Raw genomic sequence first — 17,767 nt, 5'->3', positions numbered from 1 at the left:
TTGAAGGCCTCTCAACATGTTATCCACAACCTATAAGATTTATGCAAAATCCATGAAGATTCTCTTCAAGGATTTTTCAACTCCGATGCCATACTTATTAAGAAGCATAGGGACTCTCTCATTTTCATTCTTTTTCTTGAGGATATTGAAGAATTATTTTGAAGGACTATCTACTTTCCCTACCCACCATTCTCTAATCTATAATTGAGGGTTTGTGCTGATATTCTCCTCCTCTCTCTTAAGATCAGCTTTGGCTTGAAGTAGCTCATCGTAAAGTTGTTCTCTCCCTTTATTGATGAGTTGTTCCAATTTATACTTCTTATCTCTTATCTCAACCCTCATTTTGATAATCTCCCACTTAGTCCCTAAGAGGAAATATTGAGATTCTTTGATAGCAGAAGCCCAGGCATTGGTTGGGAATTTCCCTAGGCTAAAGTTCCTCACCTAAATTTGGTTCATGCCTAATTTAACGAAGGGGAGTTGGGGGGTTTTCGGGTCAAAGTGAAACTTTTCTTTCCCTGACACTGTGAGGTCTTGTTTTAGGGTTACAAGGAAGGGTTTGTGACTTGAGTGTAAGATTTTAGTTAAAACCTTTACTTTATAGTAGCTACGACAGGCATTGAGAGGAGACTGTTGGTCATGTAGCACCTGTCTAGTCTTGTATTCATAACTCGATCACCTATTCTCCCATTGGACTAGGTGAAGGAAGAGGATTCATCCAGGTCTCAATGAGATCATGGAATACTTTACATTCGAGCCATCTTTTCTTTTATATGCCATGGATCTCTCCAACTTTGGTCTTAAACCTATTTTCCACTAGGTTGAAGTCTCCCACTAGAATGATAGGGGAGTCCAAAGAGTATCAAGAAAGACCACATGCTTAGTCTAGATTTGGAAGGGCCAGAGGCATACAAGGAGACAACTGTTATAGCCTACTAGCATGTCTCCAAAGAGATGTCTACCCATCTATGATCTGTAGCTTGAATGCTATCTTGATGAAGGGGTAGAGATTATGTGTAACTCCCAAGACGATGCCACCACTACCCTGAGAATGATCTATACAGAACCATTTGTGGTATCTAGATATAATCTCAAAATTCTTATCCAAAAATTTCCCAATTGATTTGACTTATTGGCAAACCTATGAAGTCTGGGATTAGATTAGTTTGTCACAACCAATTTTTAATAATATGGGCTCTTGACTAGTCGGTCAGACCTTTGGTATTAAAGGATTTTTTTTTTGAAGGAGATCATTTATTTTGGTTTTTGGGGATGGTCTTTCCTTTGACCAAGTAATGTTTTTTTGAAGCCTAAATATTGGCACCTAGATTGGATAACCTCCACTTACTAGGGAAATTTAACTAGTGTAGGGGTTCCCCTTTTGAGTTGTTGGTATTTTGGCTAGGCGTAGGGTTCTTAGAGGGTGGAGGGGCTTCTCTTGGCAAAGATTCCTTTGCTACATGAGTGGTTTTTTATACTCCTCTTTCTTGTCTCTAGAAGTCCATTTCATCTACTTGTCTTTCTAGATCTAAGTCTCCATCATCTTCATCGAGAACTGAGTTCCTTAAACAAAATCCCCATCTTTGTTGAATTCCTCTTTGTCAATCTTCCTCAAGGTTGAGTGGAGTCAAATATTTTTTAAGGAGGGTGAAAAATATATTAGGGTTCCTATAGAGATTTGGTTATAGAGGAGGGTTTTTCCTATTGTGTTTTCTTCTCTGGGGGACTTGTTGAAATACATCTTTCTCCTAGTAAAGCTTTCTCTACTGCCTAAGTAGGTTCTTTAGAGGGTGGAGGAGCATCTCCTAGCAAAGCTTCCTCTGATGCTTGAGTGGGTTTTTTTGCTCCTCTATCTTCTCTCTGGAAGTCCATTTCATCTACTTCTCTTTCTAGATCTAGGTCTCCATCGTCTTCTTTGAAGTTCCTTGAACAAAATCCTCATCTTTGAATTCCTCTTTGTCACATCCTTAAGTTGAGTGGAGTCATATATTTCTTCAAGGAGGGGGGAAAATCTATTAGGGTTCCTATAGTGATTTGGTTATAGAGGAGGGGTTTTCCTATTACGCTCTCTTCTGGGGGGGGCTTTTTGATCCATCTTTGCTTTCCACAATGGAATTATGCAGAAAATTCTTATAGATAATGGGTTGTAGGTTGCTGAAGTCTAAGTCAATCTCTAATATCGTGGGGCTGACATCAAGAAGAGCTTGGGGATGCCATCTACGATTTAGATTAGTTTTGGGTCTTTGGCTAAGGATCTTCCTTAAAGGTTCAACTATGAGCTTGATCAGAGGGGATAGAGATGGAGGAGAAGGTCAAGGAGTTCGACCCATACAGGACTCTTGGAGGGCTTGGGACCATGGGGAGAAAAATCAAAGGACCACCTAAAGAGCAAGCTATAACTCGGAGTTGTGGCCTCTCGATGATCCCCTACTTAGTGTGTCTCACTCTCATCTCGACTTAAGGGACTTAGGAAATATTTTTTTACTTTTATTAAATGAGTATGTAAAATATGGTAGGCAATATTTAGCATGACTAACCAATAAGCTTTTAAGTTAGGCACTTAATATGATGAATATTTAAAGCTATAAGAAGTGAGATCTCCTTAACCAAATCCTTAGTCTTAACCAACTCCTTAGTTATTAGTGAGCCCCTTTTAGGCCTTATTTAGCATGACTAACCAATAAGCTTTTAAGGTAAAAAACACGGGGAATGACTAAGGTGAGTGTAATACTGGCATCAACTTCTCATGTATACTAGTAGCCTAGGACACACTAGTTCACAAAGTCAAATAATGGCTACATGTGCTTTCGAGTGTCTGATCACTTATACTTCTTGTATAAAGAATAACTCAACTAATGAGAAAATGATTTTTTCCTTGTGTAAGATAGATAGTTGTTGTTTACAAACTCTTCTCTGATCCTTATCCAACGCTCCAGAGTGTAAGAGAGTGAGAGTGCTAGTGTGTCCCTTGAGATTATGTGTACATACCACTCTCATGTGTGTCCCTTGAGATTGTGGGTTTAAGTTTAACATTATCACCGCTGCACTAGGGAAGCACAATTGCTTTCTTAGCTTCTTGGTAGATCTTTGAGTTATGAAGTGTTCTACATTCATTTTTGAGTCTTATCGTCGAGACACTAAAGGTAAAGTTTTTGTAAGATTCCGCCCTCCAACTTTTGATCATGTAAAGATGTGAGAACCTCCCCTTTAGTCTCTTGTAATCATCCCACCTTTCAGAATGGAAAAAGATCTTGTTTGACCATGTTTTGGTCTAGAGAGAGAAAATATTCTAGAGAGAGATAATACAGTTTTGATATATTTTTGGATACGAAGTTACCCTTTTATTTTAAGATGAATTCCCCTGAAACATAAGTTTAAAAAGAGTTTTCCAATGTGCATTAGAAATTAATTGAATATGTGCACTGGACACCTTAACCTAGGGATACCTTTTTCAGAAACTTTTGATTAAGGTCCAAAGAGTGTTCTAATGGGCCAATGGGATTAATCCAAGTTTTTGAATGAGAAAAATGCAAGAAAAGAAAATCCACCAAAAATGAGTAAATTTTCACATAAGATGAAGAGTTGACTAGTACTCATATTTAGCATTATAAAAATGTGAATTTTGACACCTCAGGGGGGTGGGAGGAGACCATCAAGGAGGTGCCTAGATTTCCATCATCCCCAGATATTTCATCTCTCATCAAACTGGATCAAAAAGTGGGTTTAACTAGTCCAAAACTTGTCCAACTTGGATCAAACTGAAGCTGGAAGCCTCTAGATCCTAGTTGAGCTTGGTTGGTGGCCTCCCTCACCTACAAATAGAACCCCATTCCTTTGTATTTTCATTTTAGAGTATTTCCATGCTAGTGTAATTTTCATTCTAGTGTAATTCCTTCTTCCCTCTTCCTTGCCTCTCCATTGTGAAGCTTTGGTGCTTCATTTAACCTCTTCTTCTCTTGAAGATTTTCCTCTTCTCTTGGTGGCCAAGCCTCTTCCTTAAGGGCTACACATCTCCTTGCTAGATAAAAAATCAAGCACACTAAGGGTAAGCCTAAACCATGATGTTTATACTATTTTCTCTCCTCTACATGCTTGGGAAGCTTTCTATCTCATGGTTTCTTCTTAAAACCATGCCCTTCTTGATTTATGTTGTTGATGAAGTAATGTTAATCTCCTATGCTTAAGTGTATTATTTATGATTCATATTTACTCTTTATGAAGGAGTACTCACTTCTTATGGTTAAATCCTTCTTGGAAGGTTAAACCATAATTTTAATCTCATTTTCTTACCCTAAACTCTAAGCTTATCAAGTTAGAGATGAAGGTTTATGCATAAATTAAATTTTATGCTAAAAGTGAAATTTTGAGCATTCTCATTTCATAGAAAATGCGGGGAAGCTATGGTAAAAAGTTAATCATTAGAAAATGAATTTAAATTTATGCATAATAAATTTTATGTGAAAAGTGGAGGTTTGAGCATTATTCATTTTAGAAATTACGAGAAGGTTATGTACAGTTCATCTCTAATTTTTAAATGAGATCATGAATATAATTCATTTAGATAAAAATGAATTAGTATGCGTGCATAAAGATTTTATGCTAAAAGAGGGATTTTCATGATATTTTATTTTGGAAAATTTGATAAAAGAATGTGAAAATATTCATAAGAATGCATCGAGAAAACATGGATAAATTTTTAATCAGAAAGAGGAATCACGAACATATTTAACTTTTGGAATTATGAAGTATACGTCTAGATTCTCGAAAAATAGAATCTTAAGTACACTTTGAACAAAAAAAGGATTTCCTAGAAAAAGACCAGAAACATGCTTAGTTGGATGAAATGTAAATACTGATGAGTGACTTATTCCTAGATTCCCTGGAAAAGGATTGTGGAATTTTTGAAAGGATCAGGATCCAAAAGTGAACAGAAATTTAGACTTAATTAAATTGAGTCGAGGAAAAGTTGCATTTAACTAAGCCAAATAATTGGTCGAGACTTAGAAAGTTCTGTCAGTATCAAAAGTAGAGTAACTGTACTCTTAAACTAGTTGATTGTGGAACAAAATTTTGATAACTAGATCAAGGAAAGTTGATAATCAAACCCGATTCTCAAAGCAAAAAGAGACCATCTTGTTTGTAGGAATTGGATTGATGTGGGATGTGCGGGATGTGTGGAATGATGGGGAGTGATGTGTGGAATAATGTGGAGTAATGTGTGGATTGATGTGAATTAATTTTGGAATGATGTAGGATGATCTGAATTGATGTGGAATGATGTGGGATGATGTGAATTAATGTGGAAATCCGAATGATGTGAATGAATGTGGAATGATGTGGGATGATGTGAATGCATGTGGAATGATGTGAGATGATGTGAATGCATGTGGAATGATGTGAATGCATGTGGAATGATGTGGGATGATGTGGAATGATGTGAAATGATGTGGAATGAGGAGAAATGATATCAATAGATGTGGAATGATATGGAACGATGGAAATTTTGCTTGAAAACTGTATTTGCATTTGAAACCAGTTTTTTAAAGATTGTTTTACGTCAAGAATGCTAGGGAAGCATTTTGACTATCTTATGGAATGAGGTCATGGACCTAAGTGGAAAGGTTGCAACAGCTGATGGAGAGTCAAAGAAGGACATCTCGCGTAGCAAGGTCGGTCGATGTCTTGACTGTTGAAATTAGGGCATTGTGATGAGCTATGGTGGATCAAACACTAGAATCAACATTATTAACAAAGTGATTAGCAAATAATTAAGACATAATTAGTGGGTGATTAGCAAATAATTAAGACATAATTAGTGGGTAATTAACAAATAGATTAATATAGGCATGGATACTCAAAAACCAGCAAATTCTCATTAGGGCAATGCCTCAATTTATAGAGTTTACATCAAGCATCAAATCCCACTAATTTCTCCATGATTCACTCCACCTCTTTTCCCTGATTCTCTCCACCTCTTCACTTTTCCCAGAATATCTCCACACTTCCTAAATCTTCTCATGCTACCCTTTATTCTCTCCCAGTAGATTCTTCTCACCTTTTCACAGGTTCTTTCACATTTACACATTCTCTTTTACAGCCTCTAACCAAGGGCTTGTTCCCGCACACACCCTATTCACTTGTATTTTCAACACCTCCCCTCAAGTAAATACTCTCTAGCACACCTGGACCCTGTACCAAGTTTTCCTCTACTCTCTAGCACACCTGGACTGTGTACCAAGTTTCCCTCTTACTTGATAGCCCGCGACTAGTGCCTCAAGTCCCTAAACTCCATAGTCCTTGACACACTCTCTCTCTATGTGTCCAAGGCTACTATAAGTGCAGCGACCTTGACTAAAGTGCTCACACATACATCTACCACGTGGCCTACATCATCGGTGGCTCAGAGGTGGTTTTACTTTGTTGTTGGGGCAGGTTACATTGGGTTGTGGGCTCTCTCTCTCTCTCTCTCTCTCTCTCTCTCTCTCTCTCTCGGCTGTTGGACACACAATACCAAACCCAGAAAAACTTTCCTCGCCTAGAAAGCATAGGCGATTCCTCCAGGAAAATCTTCTAACAAAAATTTATCTAACGAGGTCAAGAGTCTAGGCTATCCTTCACTTGGATAACCGACTTGAAGAAGGAACAATCTTTACACTTGGTTCATAGAGATCAACACTTTTTTCCCCTCAATGAGGCACAGCCGTTGATTCTTTCCCATAGAACAAGAATTATCCCGTGACTTACTTCAACTATCGTAATTTTGAACAAAATTGAACTTTATTGTAGGAATCCACCGATCCAGCCTAGCCCCATCCAATCCCATGGGTTAGCCAACCGCCCAACCACTGTATTGGTGGGATCCCATGGATTAGCCAACCGCCCAACCACTGTATTGGTGGGATCCCTCTTTATAAAAATTTGGTTGTGTTTTGTCTCGGGTACCAGCAGGGAAAAGAGTTCCCAGGCCCCCTAGCCGGTACTCATATGAAAACTAAATAGACACACCACTTACGCACCCAATATGAAATTGCCTTTTCTCAAATTCAACTATTTTCAAGATAGAATTGCAATAAAACCACAGTGTTTCCATCATAATCCTCAGTATTCTAGTTCCAGGGTCCAAGTTCCAACTCCAACTTTTTTAATTTCTAACCATAAAATCCAACTTCCATTTGTACCTTCCTCAGCGTACCTATGGCATCATCGACAACTAGAGCATCCACCGCCTGGTAAGTTCCTCTAGGTTATTCTGCAATTTCCCTTGCATATCCCTAATCTATGCCCTTTGAGAATCAATACCCTTTTATCAAGAAGTAAACTTATTAGACTATTGTCCTCCTCTAACTATTTGATTTTACCTTTGAGGGTTTAGACTTTAGCTGCTTGTGGTCTTCTCTACTTTTGCCTTTTGGAGTCCAAACATTTTCTTTCAAGGAGTCTATGACCTTTCTTATTAGAATCTTCTTATGTAGTATTTTATTCCTATCCATGAGATATGCTGAATGAATATTACAATCTCCTATACAATTCTCATGGGTCTTGCTGGGTTGCATGACAAGCACCAATGTTCTCATATTGGCTAAATTTAGGTCCATCTTAGCCTTTCTCCTCTTCCTTCCCTTCTTGATCTTGACCCTTCCCCTCTTCATTTTAATGTTGAGGGTGGAATTTCTAGCCATTCCCTTAAAAAGACTCTTTAATCTCTTTCATGCCAAGTACTATACCCATTAGCTCACTTCACCTTAGCCCTAACCTGGAAAAGAGTGAATGGGTTGCTTTTTACTACTCCAACCCACAACTGCACTTTCCAATGTGAAAGCATAGCCACTAGTAGATCTTATGTCATAAGAACTACCTACCCAATCTTATGTCATAAGAACTATCTACCCAATCTGCATCTGTATATCCATAAACATCCATAGCTTTGCCATACTCATAAAGGAGTCCATACTGTGTTGTGGATTTCACATATCTCAAGATTCTTCTCACTGAATGCAAATGTGGTTTCCTTGGGCTTTGCATAAACTAACTCACAAGCCCAACTGCAGAGCATAAATCTGATCTAGTGATAGTCATGTATATCAAACTACCAATCATCTTTCTATACATTGTCACATCCTCAATCTCTTCACCACAATCAGCCCTTAACTTCAAATTTTGTTCCAATGGTATGCTCATTGGCTTACAACATGTCATGCCATACTTTGCTAGCATATTCAATGCATGCTGCCTTTGAACCAACCAAATGCCTTTCTTTGTTTTCACCACTTCAATGCCAAGAAAGTATCTCAATTCTCCCAAGTCTTTCATATAAAATTCACCACATAATGAAGCTTTCATATCAGCAATATCCTTGCTTAAATCATCTATCACAATCAAGTCATCTACATAGATAACAATGAGCACAATACCATGTGCTGTATTCTTTGCATATAGTGATGAATCTGATGTTCCCACATGAAAACCAATGTTAATGAGATACCTGCTTATCTTGTCTGTCCAAGCATGTGGTGCTTTCTTCAATTCATACAAGGCCTTCTTCAACTCACATATATGTGTAGGATATTTGGGATGCACATAGCCTTTTCACTGCTCCATGGACATAACATTTATCATCAGGGCCACCTTGTCTTGGGAAACGGCTACCTTGTATAAATGAATAGCGAGATTTTCTCTGTATAAGAAGGATGCTATTAAAGCCCTCTCTTTCCAGCATCAATTTTCTTTTCTCCTGGGATACAATGCGTCTAAACCTAAAAAACATAATTTCACAATAAAGAGAGGACCGAATGTAGAAAAATACATCCAAATATAATTAAGTTACAGAATGAATACTCACCTCTGGTTTTCCACAGAGGACTCAACTCCTCCAAAAAATTACAGAGCTCATGATCCCCAATACTTGTAGGTAGCTCATCATTTTGATTCATCATGGAGGAAAACAGCATATCCTTCACAATATCCATCTGTATTTTTCGAGGACCTGCACTTCTTTGGGCTTTCAACACTTGAGAAACAAACATTTTCACACGCTCCTACATTGACCTTGAAGTTCCTGGCTGAACTGGATGTTCATGCATGAAAAGATGCAGGGGGGAAGAGAGCTTGAGCTCTTGCAAGCACACACACACACTCACAAAACCCTAATAGAGAACACACAAGGTGAGAGGCTGAAAATCTTCTTCTGCTTCACTCAACACTCAACACACATATACAAGATAAGAGTACACATAATATGAAAGGTACTCAACCAATACATACGAGGATTCTCTATAGTGTGAACCTAACTAAATGAGCTGACGCTATAACTATGCTAGTCTCTAGAATGGCTGTCACACAGCCTGTCATCCCACTGGCCGCATATCACCCATGATCTCACCAACCATGCTAGTGGTGTAAGTGTGGGGCCTATCCCCCAGGCGGGTCATGAGTGTCCACCGCCTCACTAGACGAGCTCGATATCTCAACACTCGCCCTTGAGCTCAACTCCATCTCATGTACACCAAGCGAAGCCATGAATCTGCGGAGCTTCTCTGTACCCAATGCTTTGGTGCAGATGTCAGCTACTTGATCCTCTGTGCTGACATAAACAAGGTCAAGTTCTCCTGCCAAGACCTTCTCTCTGACGAAGTGGTAGTGGACCTCTAAATGCTTTATGCGAGCATGAAAAACTGGGTTCCTGGCCAACTGTATACTGCTAATGTTGTCACAGAAAATGACAACTTGTCTATCGACTGATAGACCCAAATCTGTAAGTAGCTTTCTCAACCAAGCTACCTCACATGCTGCCATAGCAGCTCCTCTGTACTCAGCCTCTGTACTGGATAGAGCAACCGTAGGCTGCTTCTTGCTGCTCCAAGTCACAGCAGCACTCCCCAATGAAAACATGAAGCCACTAGTAGATCTTCTATCTGAGATACTACCAGCCCAATCAGCATCTGTGTACCCATGTACACATATCTCTGTCCTAGTCTCATAGAATAGTCCACAATGCAAAGTAGACCTCACATTCCGCAGTATACGTCTCAATGCATCCAAATGTGGTTTCCGTGGAACTGGTCGGACGAGCATCCCCAATAGACCATAGAGGGCCAATAATGTAACATGGAATCCCTATGGGATTTGGAGTTTCAATTCACCAAATATGGAAATAGGTGCTCAAGAAGGTTCAACAAAGGTTTGAAAGATGAAAAGGATGTCAACAAAAAAAATCTAGCTGATAGACTGGCGGTCTTTAAGCACATTCTTATCCTCTCCACTATTTACTTTCTATCTTGCTAGAGACCCTCTCTAATAGTGATCTTAAGACTTTAGAAGCCATGTATAGAAACTTCCTATGGGCTGCAGACTCTAGCAGTTATAAGATCCCCAAAGTGGCTTACAGATATTGTGCTCTCCCTAAGGATGGAGGAGGGATGGGCTTGCTTAACATCCTCAACTTGGTAGAAAAGCTCTCAACCAAATAAATCATTAGAAGCCTTTACTCCCCCAAGGAGGACTGGGCTATCTCTTTTAAATAGGTGCACCCATCTATTAATAAGGAATTCCTGAGATGGAAGGATCTCCCTTCCTCTCCTTGAATTGTGCACTAGATCAAATTAAAGCTCATGGCAACACTCTCGTTAAAGCTGTTTGGCAAACCTAGAACAATCTTAAACCCCATCTTGTGGTGGTGGAAAACCTCAAACTCAAAGCTTTGATCTTTCATCTTGACTCAATATGGTTCTTTTTGACTCTAAACTTTATCTAGTCTCACGTCTTCAAAAGAGCTCATGCTCTTTCTAAGAAAGGTATCAAGACTTGGGCTGACATTTGGCACTTCCACCACAAAAGACGGCTTACTAGACTTGAAATCCTAGCAGCTTTCATGGTCAATGCTCAAGATTTGGACCTCATCCAAGATAGCATGAACTTTTGTAATCCTCTCCTCTCATCCCTCATCTAGGTCAGAGGTCCCCTTCTCCTTCATTTGCTAAGCTGGCCCTTTCAATCCATTATGCTACCCATTCCTTCCTTTCCTCCTCTCTCTTTCTCTCCATGTCAAACTCAATGATAGATGGTTCATTGACTAACATAGAAGTCAGTGGAAATTCAAGTTTCATCATTTATGGTCTAAAAGGATAGCTCCTAAAAAGTCCAGCCTCATGTGGCTTATCCTCCACAACGCTCTCTGGACAAACCAATGTTCTGCTAAGATTGGCATAGGGTTTGGCCTCTATCCCAAATGCAAAAAAGAGGAGAAAACGGTAGCCCACCTTTTCATTAACTGTGAATGGAACTCCAATGTATTGGATTTCCTCCATGTGTGCATCAAGCCAATTCATCCTACTATGCTCAACTCAAAAGAAATCTTATTGGGTGAAGCTAATGGTTGTTCTACTAAACTATGGAATATCATAAGAGTAGAATTTCTCTAGACAGTGTGAAAAAACATGAATGCCTTTCTTTTCTCAGATAAAAAGTCTGACATCCGCTCGGATCTGAAAGTTTCTCTATCTTTTTAGATGAAAGGATTATTGGATCCAAAGAAGAAAACATGCTCAGCCACTCTCTTGTCACTTGAGAGTCAAAGAATTGCCAATCTGTAGGAAGCAGACTAGGGACACATACGACGCAAGAAAGAAATTGAGGATGGTGCCTCCTCCTTGGTCACTAAGGAGAAAGAAGCTATTGCTACTTGGACACTCAGGATCATGATGAGGAGCTTGCAAAATACATCTGCCAACTAACCAAGGCTGCAAAGAGCATCGACAAAGAATGAAGCCTACTGTTTTCTGTTTATTTAGATCTTTAAGTTAAGCTTCTTTGAATAAAAAACGTTATGTATTGTTTCTTTTCTTCTATTTTTCTAATATAATTCCAATCTTTTCTTTAAAAGAAGAGTTATGGCTTGCTCACTTTTTCAACTGGTTGTGAGCCACTCTGGCTCGCATCACTCCAATGTCGCGAGTTGCTTTAAAAGGCCTATACCATATGGGCATGCAGAACCCATCTTTGTAGTAACTTTCACAATTGGTGGACACATGTCAACAACAAATTGTCCCAATACTTGAATAATTGATTAGATGGTGCATCATGCATGCATGTGAATATAAAGTTAATGTAAAATATCATGTATTGCTTTTCCATTGGCAACACAAAACAACTAGGATATTATATCGTGGCTTTGGAGGAAAAACGGCCACAAGGTCTGCCTCAATCTTGAGGAGGTTTAAAAAAAAGGCTCCCACTTGTCACTCATGTCCATGCAATGGAGAGTTATATCAAAAGAACTCTCTCTATAGCATGCCCCTCTGAGATGAGCACTTGACATGAAGCAGCTTTGATGTTAATTCACAAACTACTTGACAGGCAAGCCCTTGGAAGAAATCAAACACGCATCTTGAGGCGCATCTGCCATCTGTACTGGAGGCATCTAACCCTAGGTTGAAAGAATAATCTGTACACAACACTTTTGGAAGAAACCAGAGATCTTCCCAAAAAAGATAAGACCTCTGATTTGTTGTGCCTGTGTGAAGAAAAAAAGGGGGGGCTGGGGGGCAGGGGAGCTATTGGGCAACCTTCAAAAAACTAATGGATGCCCAGAAATCTCCCATACCTAGAACTTGCTGCTCTGACTTGAGCCAGAATTGGAGGCAGCCACAATGTTCCATATAGTCTCAATATCTACACTAGGTACAGTGTTGAGGGTATTTTGAAAGGGGGATTCCCAACTAAACTCTAGCAGATCCTCTAAGCCACTTAAAGCATCCCCTTCATAAGTTGGAGATTCTACTGACCCAAAATCCTCAGGAGAAGACAGAAAAGGAGGCTGATCTAAAACAGCGTCGCTCTGCATCAAGGATTGGATTATGGGATCCTCTTCTGCATCCCCGAAGTTCGGCATTTCATCCACATTTTGTACAGCAATGCTGGGGCTCTGCACCACCGAATCATCCATAGTTTTAGAGGCATTTTGCCCCATGCACTCTTCAGCAGACATGGCAGATGGCTTATCATGGAGTTTGTGACTCTGCCCCTTGGCAGATTGTTCCGCTACTATTATTGCTTCTAGTTTGGCATCAAGACTGCATATCATGGATTCAGTCAAGATGGAGCCCTTGAACGGGATAGATGTATGTTGCAAGGCAGAGGGGAAATTCAGGCGTGCTCGGTTACCCCGCAGCTTGTATGCAGCATGGTCATAGGCAAGCGCTGCCTCTTCGGCTGTGTCAAACGTGCCCAGCCATAGCCTAGTTCGGTTGCGGGGTAGCCTGATCTCTGCAACCCACTTCCCCCAATGCCGTTGTCGTACACCCCTGAAGAGCTTCAGCGGTTTTCTCTCCACCTGTTTCATGGAGATGGCCTTGGGGCCCAAGTCCAAAGCACCTCTATGCTCTTGCTTAGCTTGATGCAAGCCAGAGATGAGATAGTTATGAGATAGATTTGGGGTATTTGAGGCATTACCCCAAATAGGCTGCCAAAATGGCGGGCATTTAGAGGAGGGCAAAGACTGTGGGGACTTGTTGCATTCTGTTGACATATCAAAGAAGCTCTTAGAGTGGAGCTGGGATATGTCATTATGTGAGTATCTATAATTAGAGTTCCAGCTGTTGCCATTGATGTTTGCTGAGCTTGCAGATGCAGAGGATTGGCATTGTCCAGAGCAACCCACATCTTCAACTGTGTTGAGGCAGCTAGAGATGCTGGAGGTAGAGTCAGGGCTATTGGGGGCATGACTGCCGTTGGAAACTGAAGCTGTACATTGGTAGACTGCGTGCAGAAGCTCATTGCCCGCATGTTGGAAGCAATCAGAGAAGAGCCATCCTGCGACGGGGAACGGGCCTGCACATTGAGCCATTCACTGCAGCAATTTGCGTGGATTGGAACTTGGGAGGGATGTACTGGCGAAAAATGGACACAGGGGATTCCGATCTAAGGCTGCAACTGCCAGATTCAAATAAAAAGGAAGAGAAACCTTAAGAAGAGAAGATTACAGGTAGATGGATAGAGTCAAGGCGAGGGTTTTATTGAGGAAGACAGTGTAGAGACATGGGCATTGGGCTTTTGTAAGACGGTAGAGCGTGCGTTGGATGAGAAAACAAGCTCACGAGGAGGGCTTATGAGCGCGCTGCGGTCCTAGCTCACGCAGTAAACGGCACCGACTACAGTCCACCTCTCTTGTCCGAACGCTAATCCTCTCGGCCGCTGATCTCCCAACACGTGTCCCATGAGAACGCACTTGCAAATCATCTATTGACACGTTGTCCTGAACAGGTTTACTACCGACAGTTGCCCATTCCTATCTGGACACGTGCCTATCAACCAGAGATATTTTGATGTGCTGTCAAAAAATCATTGGTATACTTTCAAAGCCGTTTTTCGGCCTCCCATTGGCTCCCCAGTCATTGAAGAAATTTTGTATATTTTAGACTAACCACTTAAAACAAGTTTGCAAAAACCACTTGCGTCCTTTGCTTGTAATAATTTCCCTTAATAAAAACTAAAAATAGTAATTTGGTCTTGAAATCAAATCAATTTGGTTAAATAGATCTGAAAATTGGTTTTCCAAGCATGGAATTTAGCCTAATTTTGACTCCTTGCATGGAGAAATTGGGATAAAAACATCCCCGCAATTGGATGAAGAGCAGCTGATGGGCCAGATTCATTCGAGGAATGAACGAGCCATTGGACACCTTGGTGAAGAATGCCAAACCTGTCTCACTGGCCGAAGCAGTAAGAATGGCAAAGGACTTTGCCAAAGCCTTTGTAGTTAAGGTCCCGCCGAAGCACCATCTAATTTTAAAAGATTCCAAACCCCGGGAAGTACTTCAAACTTTCCTCCCCCAAAGAGACAACAAGGCCCAAATCAGAATCAGGATACTGGGAGATTCAGAAGTGAAGGAAGACCCTTCCCATAGAACACTTTCTCAGGAGCCCCACCTCTTACAAGGATTCAGAGGGATGAGAACCGGTGTTTTGGATGTTAGGGTTTTGGTCACCAGCTGAAAGACTGCCTGACTCTTGCCATGTCAAGGGGACAGGGAAGTCAAGGACCGAGAGTGCAGAGACTAGCCCCTTCCTATCAGTCAAATCAGGGTCCATCTCGTCAAAATCAGGGCAATCCCAGGAGAACTCTAGCTCAGCCATCTGCCTCTGTCGTCTAGAGTAGCCTCAGAACTCCTTCCCAGAACTGGGGCAACCAAAGGGAAAGAGTTCCGCCTCAGACTGCAGCATCCAGAGTAGTCACAATAGCAAAAGTAGTGGAAGAGGAAAGAGGACAGATTTATCCAGCAATTGAAAACCAAGGGCCAAATCACTAATTCTCCGTCATCCATACTCCAGCTGAGTATCAGGGTAAGCCTTTTAAGCTTTTGATTGATTCAGGCAGTACTCATTCTTTCATTTCCCCAGGATGCTTGCGTAAGCTAGTCTTAGAATAGAAATCAGGGAAACCTATGCAAGTTGAATTGGCCAATGGGAAGATTCTTTTCACTCACCTTGAGACAGATCGTATTCAGTTAAATCTAGATGGGAATTTAACTGACTGTTAGTTCAGAGTTATACCTTTGGGAGTTTTTGATGGGATCCTTGGAATGGATTGGCTCCACAAAAATCAAGCTGACATTCACTGTCATAATGGAACCATTTCCTTCCGTGACCTTCACGGAAATAAAGTTCAAGGAACCGAAAGTTCAGGATCCCCAAGTCTGCAATTAGTAAAGGCTTCTAAGTTACTAAAAGGACTTAGAAAGAAGCACCTCATTTATGTTGTCAAAATGAATCCATTAGACACAAAGTTAAAAGCTAAAGAACCTGAATGCTTAAATGAATATGATGATTTATTCCCAGCAGAATTATCAGAGATGCCTCCAATTCGGGAAGTAGATCATGTGATAGAATTGATCCCTGGAGCTCAACCAGTAGCCCTACGCACGTACAAAATGCCAGTTCCTGAAGCCATCGAACTCAAGGAACAGCTTTGAGACAGCTGTTAGAGCAAGGGTTTGTAAGACCTAGTGTTTCACCGTGGGGTGCGCCAGTTCTCTTTCAGAAAAAGAAAGATGAAACGCTAAGACTCTGTGTGGACTACAGAGGTCTCAATCAGCTGACAGTTAAGAATAAGTATCCTATCCCCAAAATTGATGAGCTTATGGATAGGCTAAGTGGAGCCCAGATCTTCACAAAGATAGATCTTAAATCAGGGTATTATCAGATATCAGGATTAATGAGCAAGATATCCCGAAGACAGCTATCAGTACTCGGTATGGGCATTATGAATTCACTGTCATGCCGTTTGGATTGACAAATGCCCCAGCTACATTCAATCGCATAATGCAAGACATTCTCAGAGAATACTTGGATGATTTTGTTCTTGTTTTCTTTGATGATATTCTAATTTACTCAAAGAATGCAGCTGACCAGAAGCTCATGTTAGAAAAGTTCTTGAGATTCTAAGGAAGCACCAACTCTTTGCAAAAAAGAGCAAATGCACATTCTCTGCCGACCATGTTGAATACTTGGGCTTTCTGGTATCCAAAGATGGAATTTCTCTAGATTCCGCAAAAGTCCAAGCAGTCATAGATTGGCCTGAACCAAAGTCAGTGAAAGAAGTCAGAGGATTCTTGGGATTGACTAGTTGGTATAGAACTTTTAAACCAAAGTATGCTCTCATAGCTTCCCCCCTGACTACTTTTCTCAAGAAGATTATCCCGTTTCAATGGTCTGCCAGGTGCCAGAGTGCTTTTGATAAGCTGAAGACCGGTTCTCTAATGTTGGGTCATTTGTTGCATTAATTCAACGGCCAACTACTTAACCTCTTGTCCAGAGGTGGACTCCTTGCTCTTTCCATGAGATCTAGTGCTGGGGTTCTTGAATGAGGCTTCTGATGTACCCTCATGGAGTTCTCAGGAAGGTGTTCCCTTGTTGTTGTCCTTGAAGTCCATAGCACTCCTACAACATTTCTCGAAGGAGGTATGGGCCAAGTCATACAAGGAATTGTGTAGGGGTATGTCCTCTAGACCTTCCAAAAATCTCCCTATTAGCTTTTCATCAGAGAACTTATCTCTGGCACTACAATGAGACTGGATATATCTGACTATGTAGATGTACCGCCTTGGTAACCAATCCTGTTTTGAAGTTGCCAGATTTCTCTCTACCCTTTGAGGTAGTAACTTATGCCAGTGGTTTTGCCCTGGGAGGTGCACTCATGCAGGAAGGTCATGCAGTGGCCTATGAATCCTGAAAACTCAGAACGCATGAGAGAAATTATGCTGCCCACGACTTGGAACTATAGTATATGCCCTGAAGTTGTGGAGACATTACCTACTGGGTCAAAGATTCACTTTGATGACAGATCATCAGAGCTTAAAGTGGATCTTCACTCAGAAGGATCTCAACATGCACCAAAGAAGGTGGATGCGAACCCTACACGAATTTGATTTTGAAATCAAGTACCGCCCAGGCAAAGAAAATGTGGTAGTAGATGCCCTCAGCAGAAAAGCCTCCTTGCTTGCAATTACTGTAGTGTCAAATCCCTTGATTATTGAATCAAGAGAGAAGATCATGCAGGATAGATTCTTTGGCCCTGTTGCTACCCTACTTATGCAGGAAAGCAAAACTCCACAGGAGTTGAACCGAGTTCAAGGGTACAGCCTGGATGATGGAATTATGTATTATAATCGCAGGCTATGCATTCCCAATGATAAGGGAACTAAGGGTCAAATTCTGAATGAAGCCCATAACAGCCTTATTGCAGGACATCCAAGTTTCATCAAAACCTACATGT

At 40.8% G+C, this 17,767-nt stretch overlaps 1 protein-coding gene across 1 annotated transcript; it reads right to left on the bottom strand.

Annotated features, from left to right (window-relative positions):
- Positions 1-12,100: 12,100 nt before the first annotated feature.
- LOC147639535 (uncharacterized) lies at positions 12,101-14,091 on the bottom strand. The gene has a single exon (XM_086792301.1). The coding sequence runs from the start codon at positions 13,838-13,840 to the stop codon at positions 12,599-12,601; it is 1,242 nt and encodes a 413-aa protein (XP_086648427.1). The 5' UTR covers positions 13,841-14,091; the 3' UTR covers positions 12,101-12,598.
- Between the last annotated feature and the right edge of the window lie 3,676 nt (positions 14,092-17,767).

Source organism: Cibotium barometz, chromosome 4, assembly GCF_041138505.1.
Source record: "Cibotium barometz isolate CiBa-2024 chromosome 4, ASM4113850v1, whole genome shotgun sequence".
Classification (NCBI taxonomy): Eukaryota; Viridiplantae; Streptophyta; class Polypodiopsida; order Cyatheales; family Cibotiaceae; genus Cibotium; species Cibotium barometz.
This window is presented reverse-complemented; position numbering and strand designations above follow the sequence as displayed.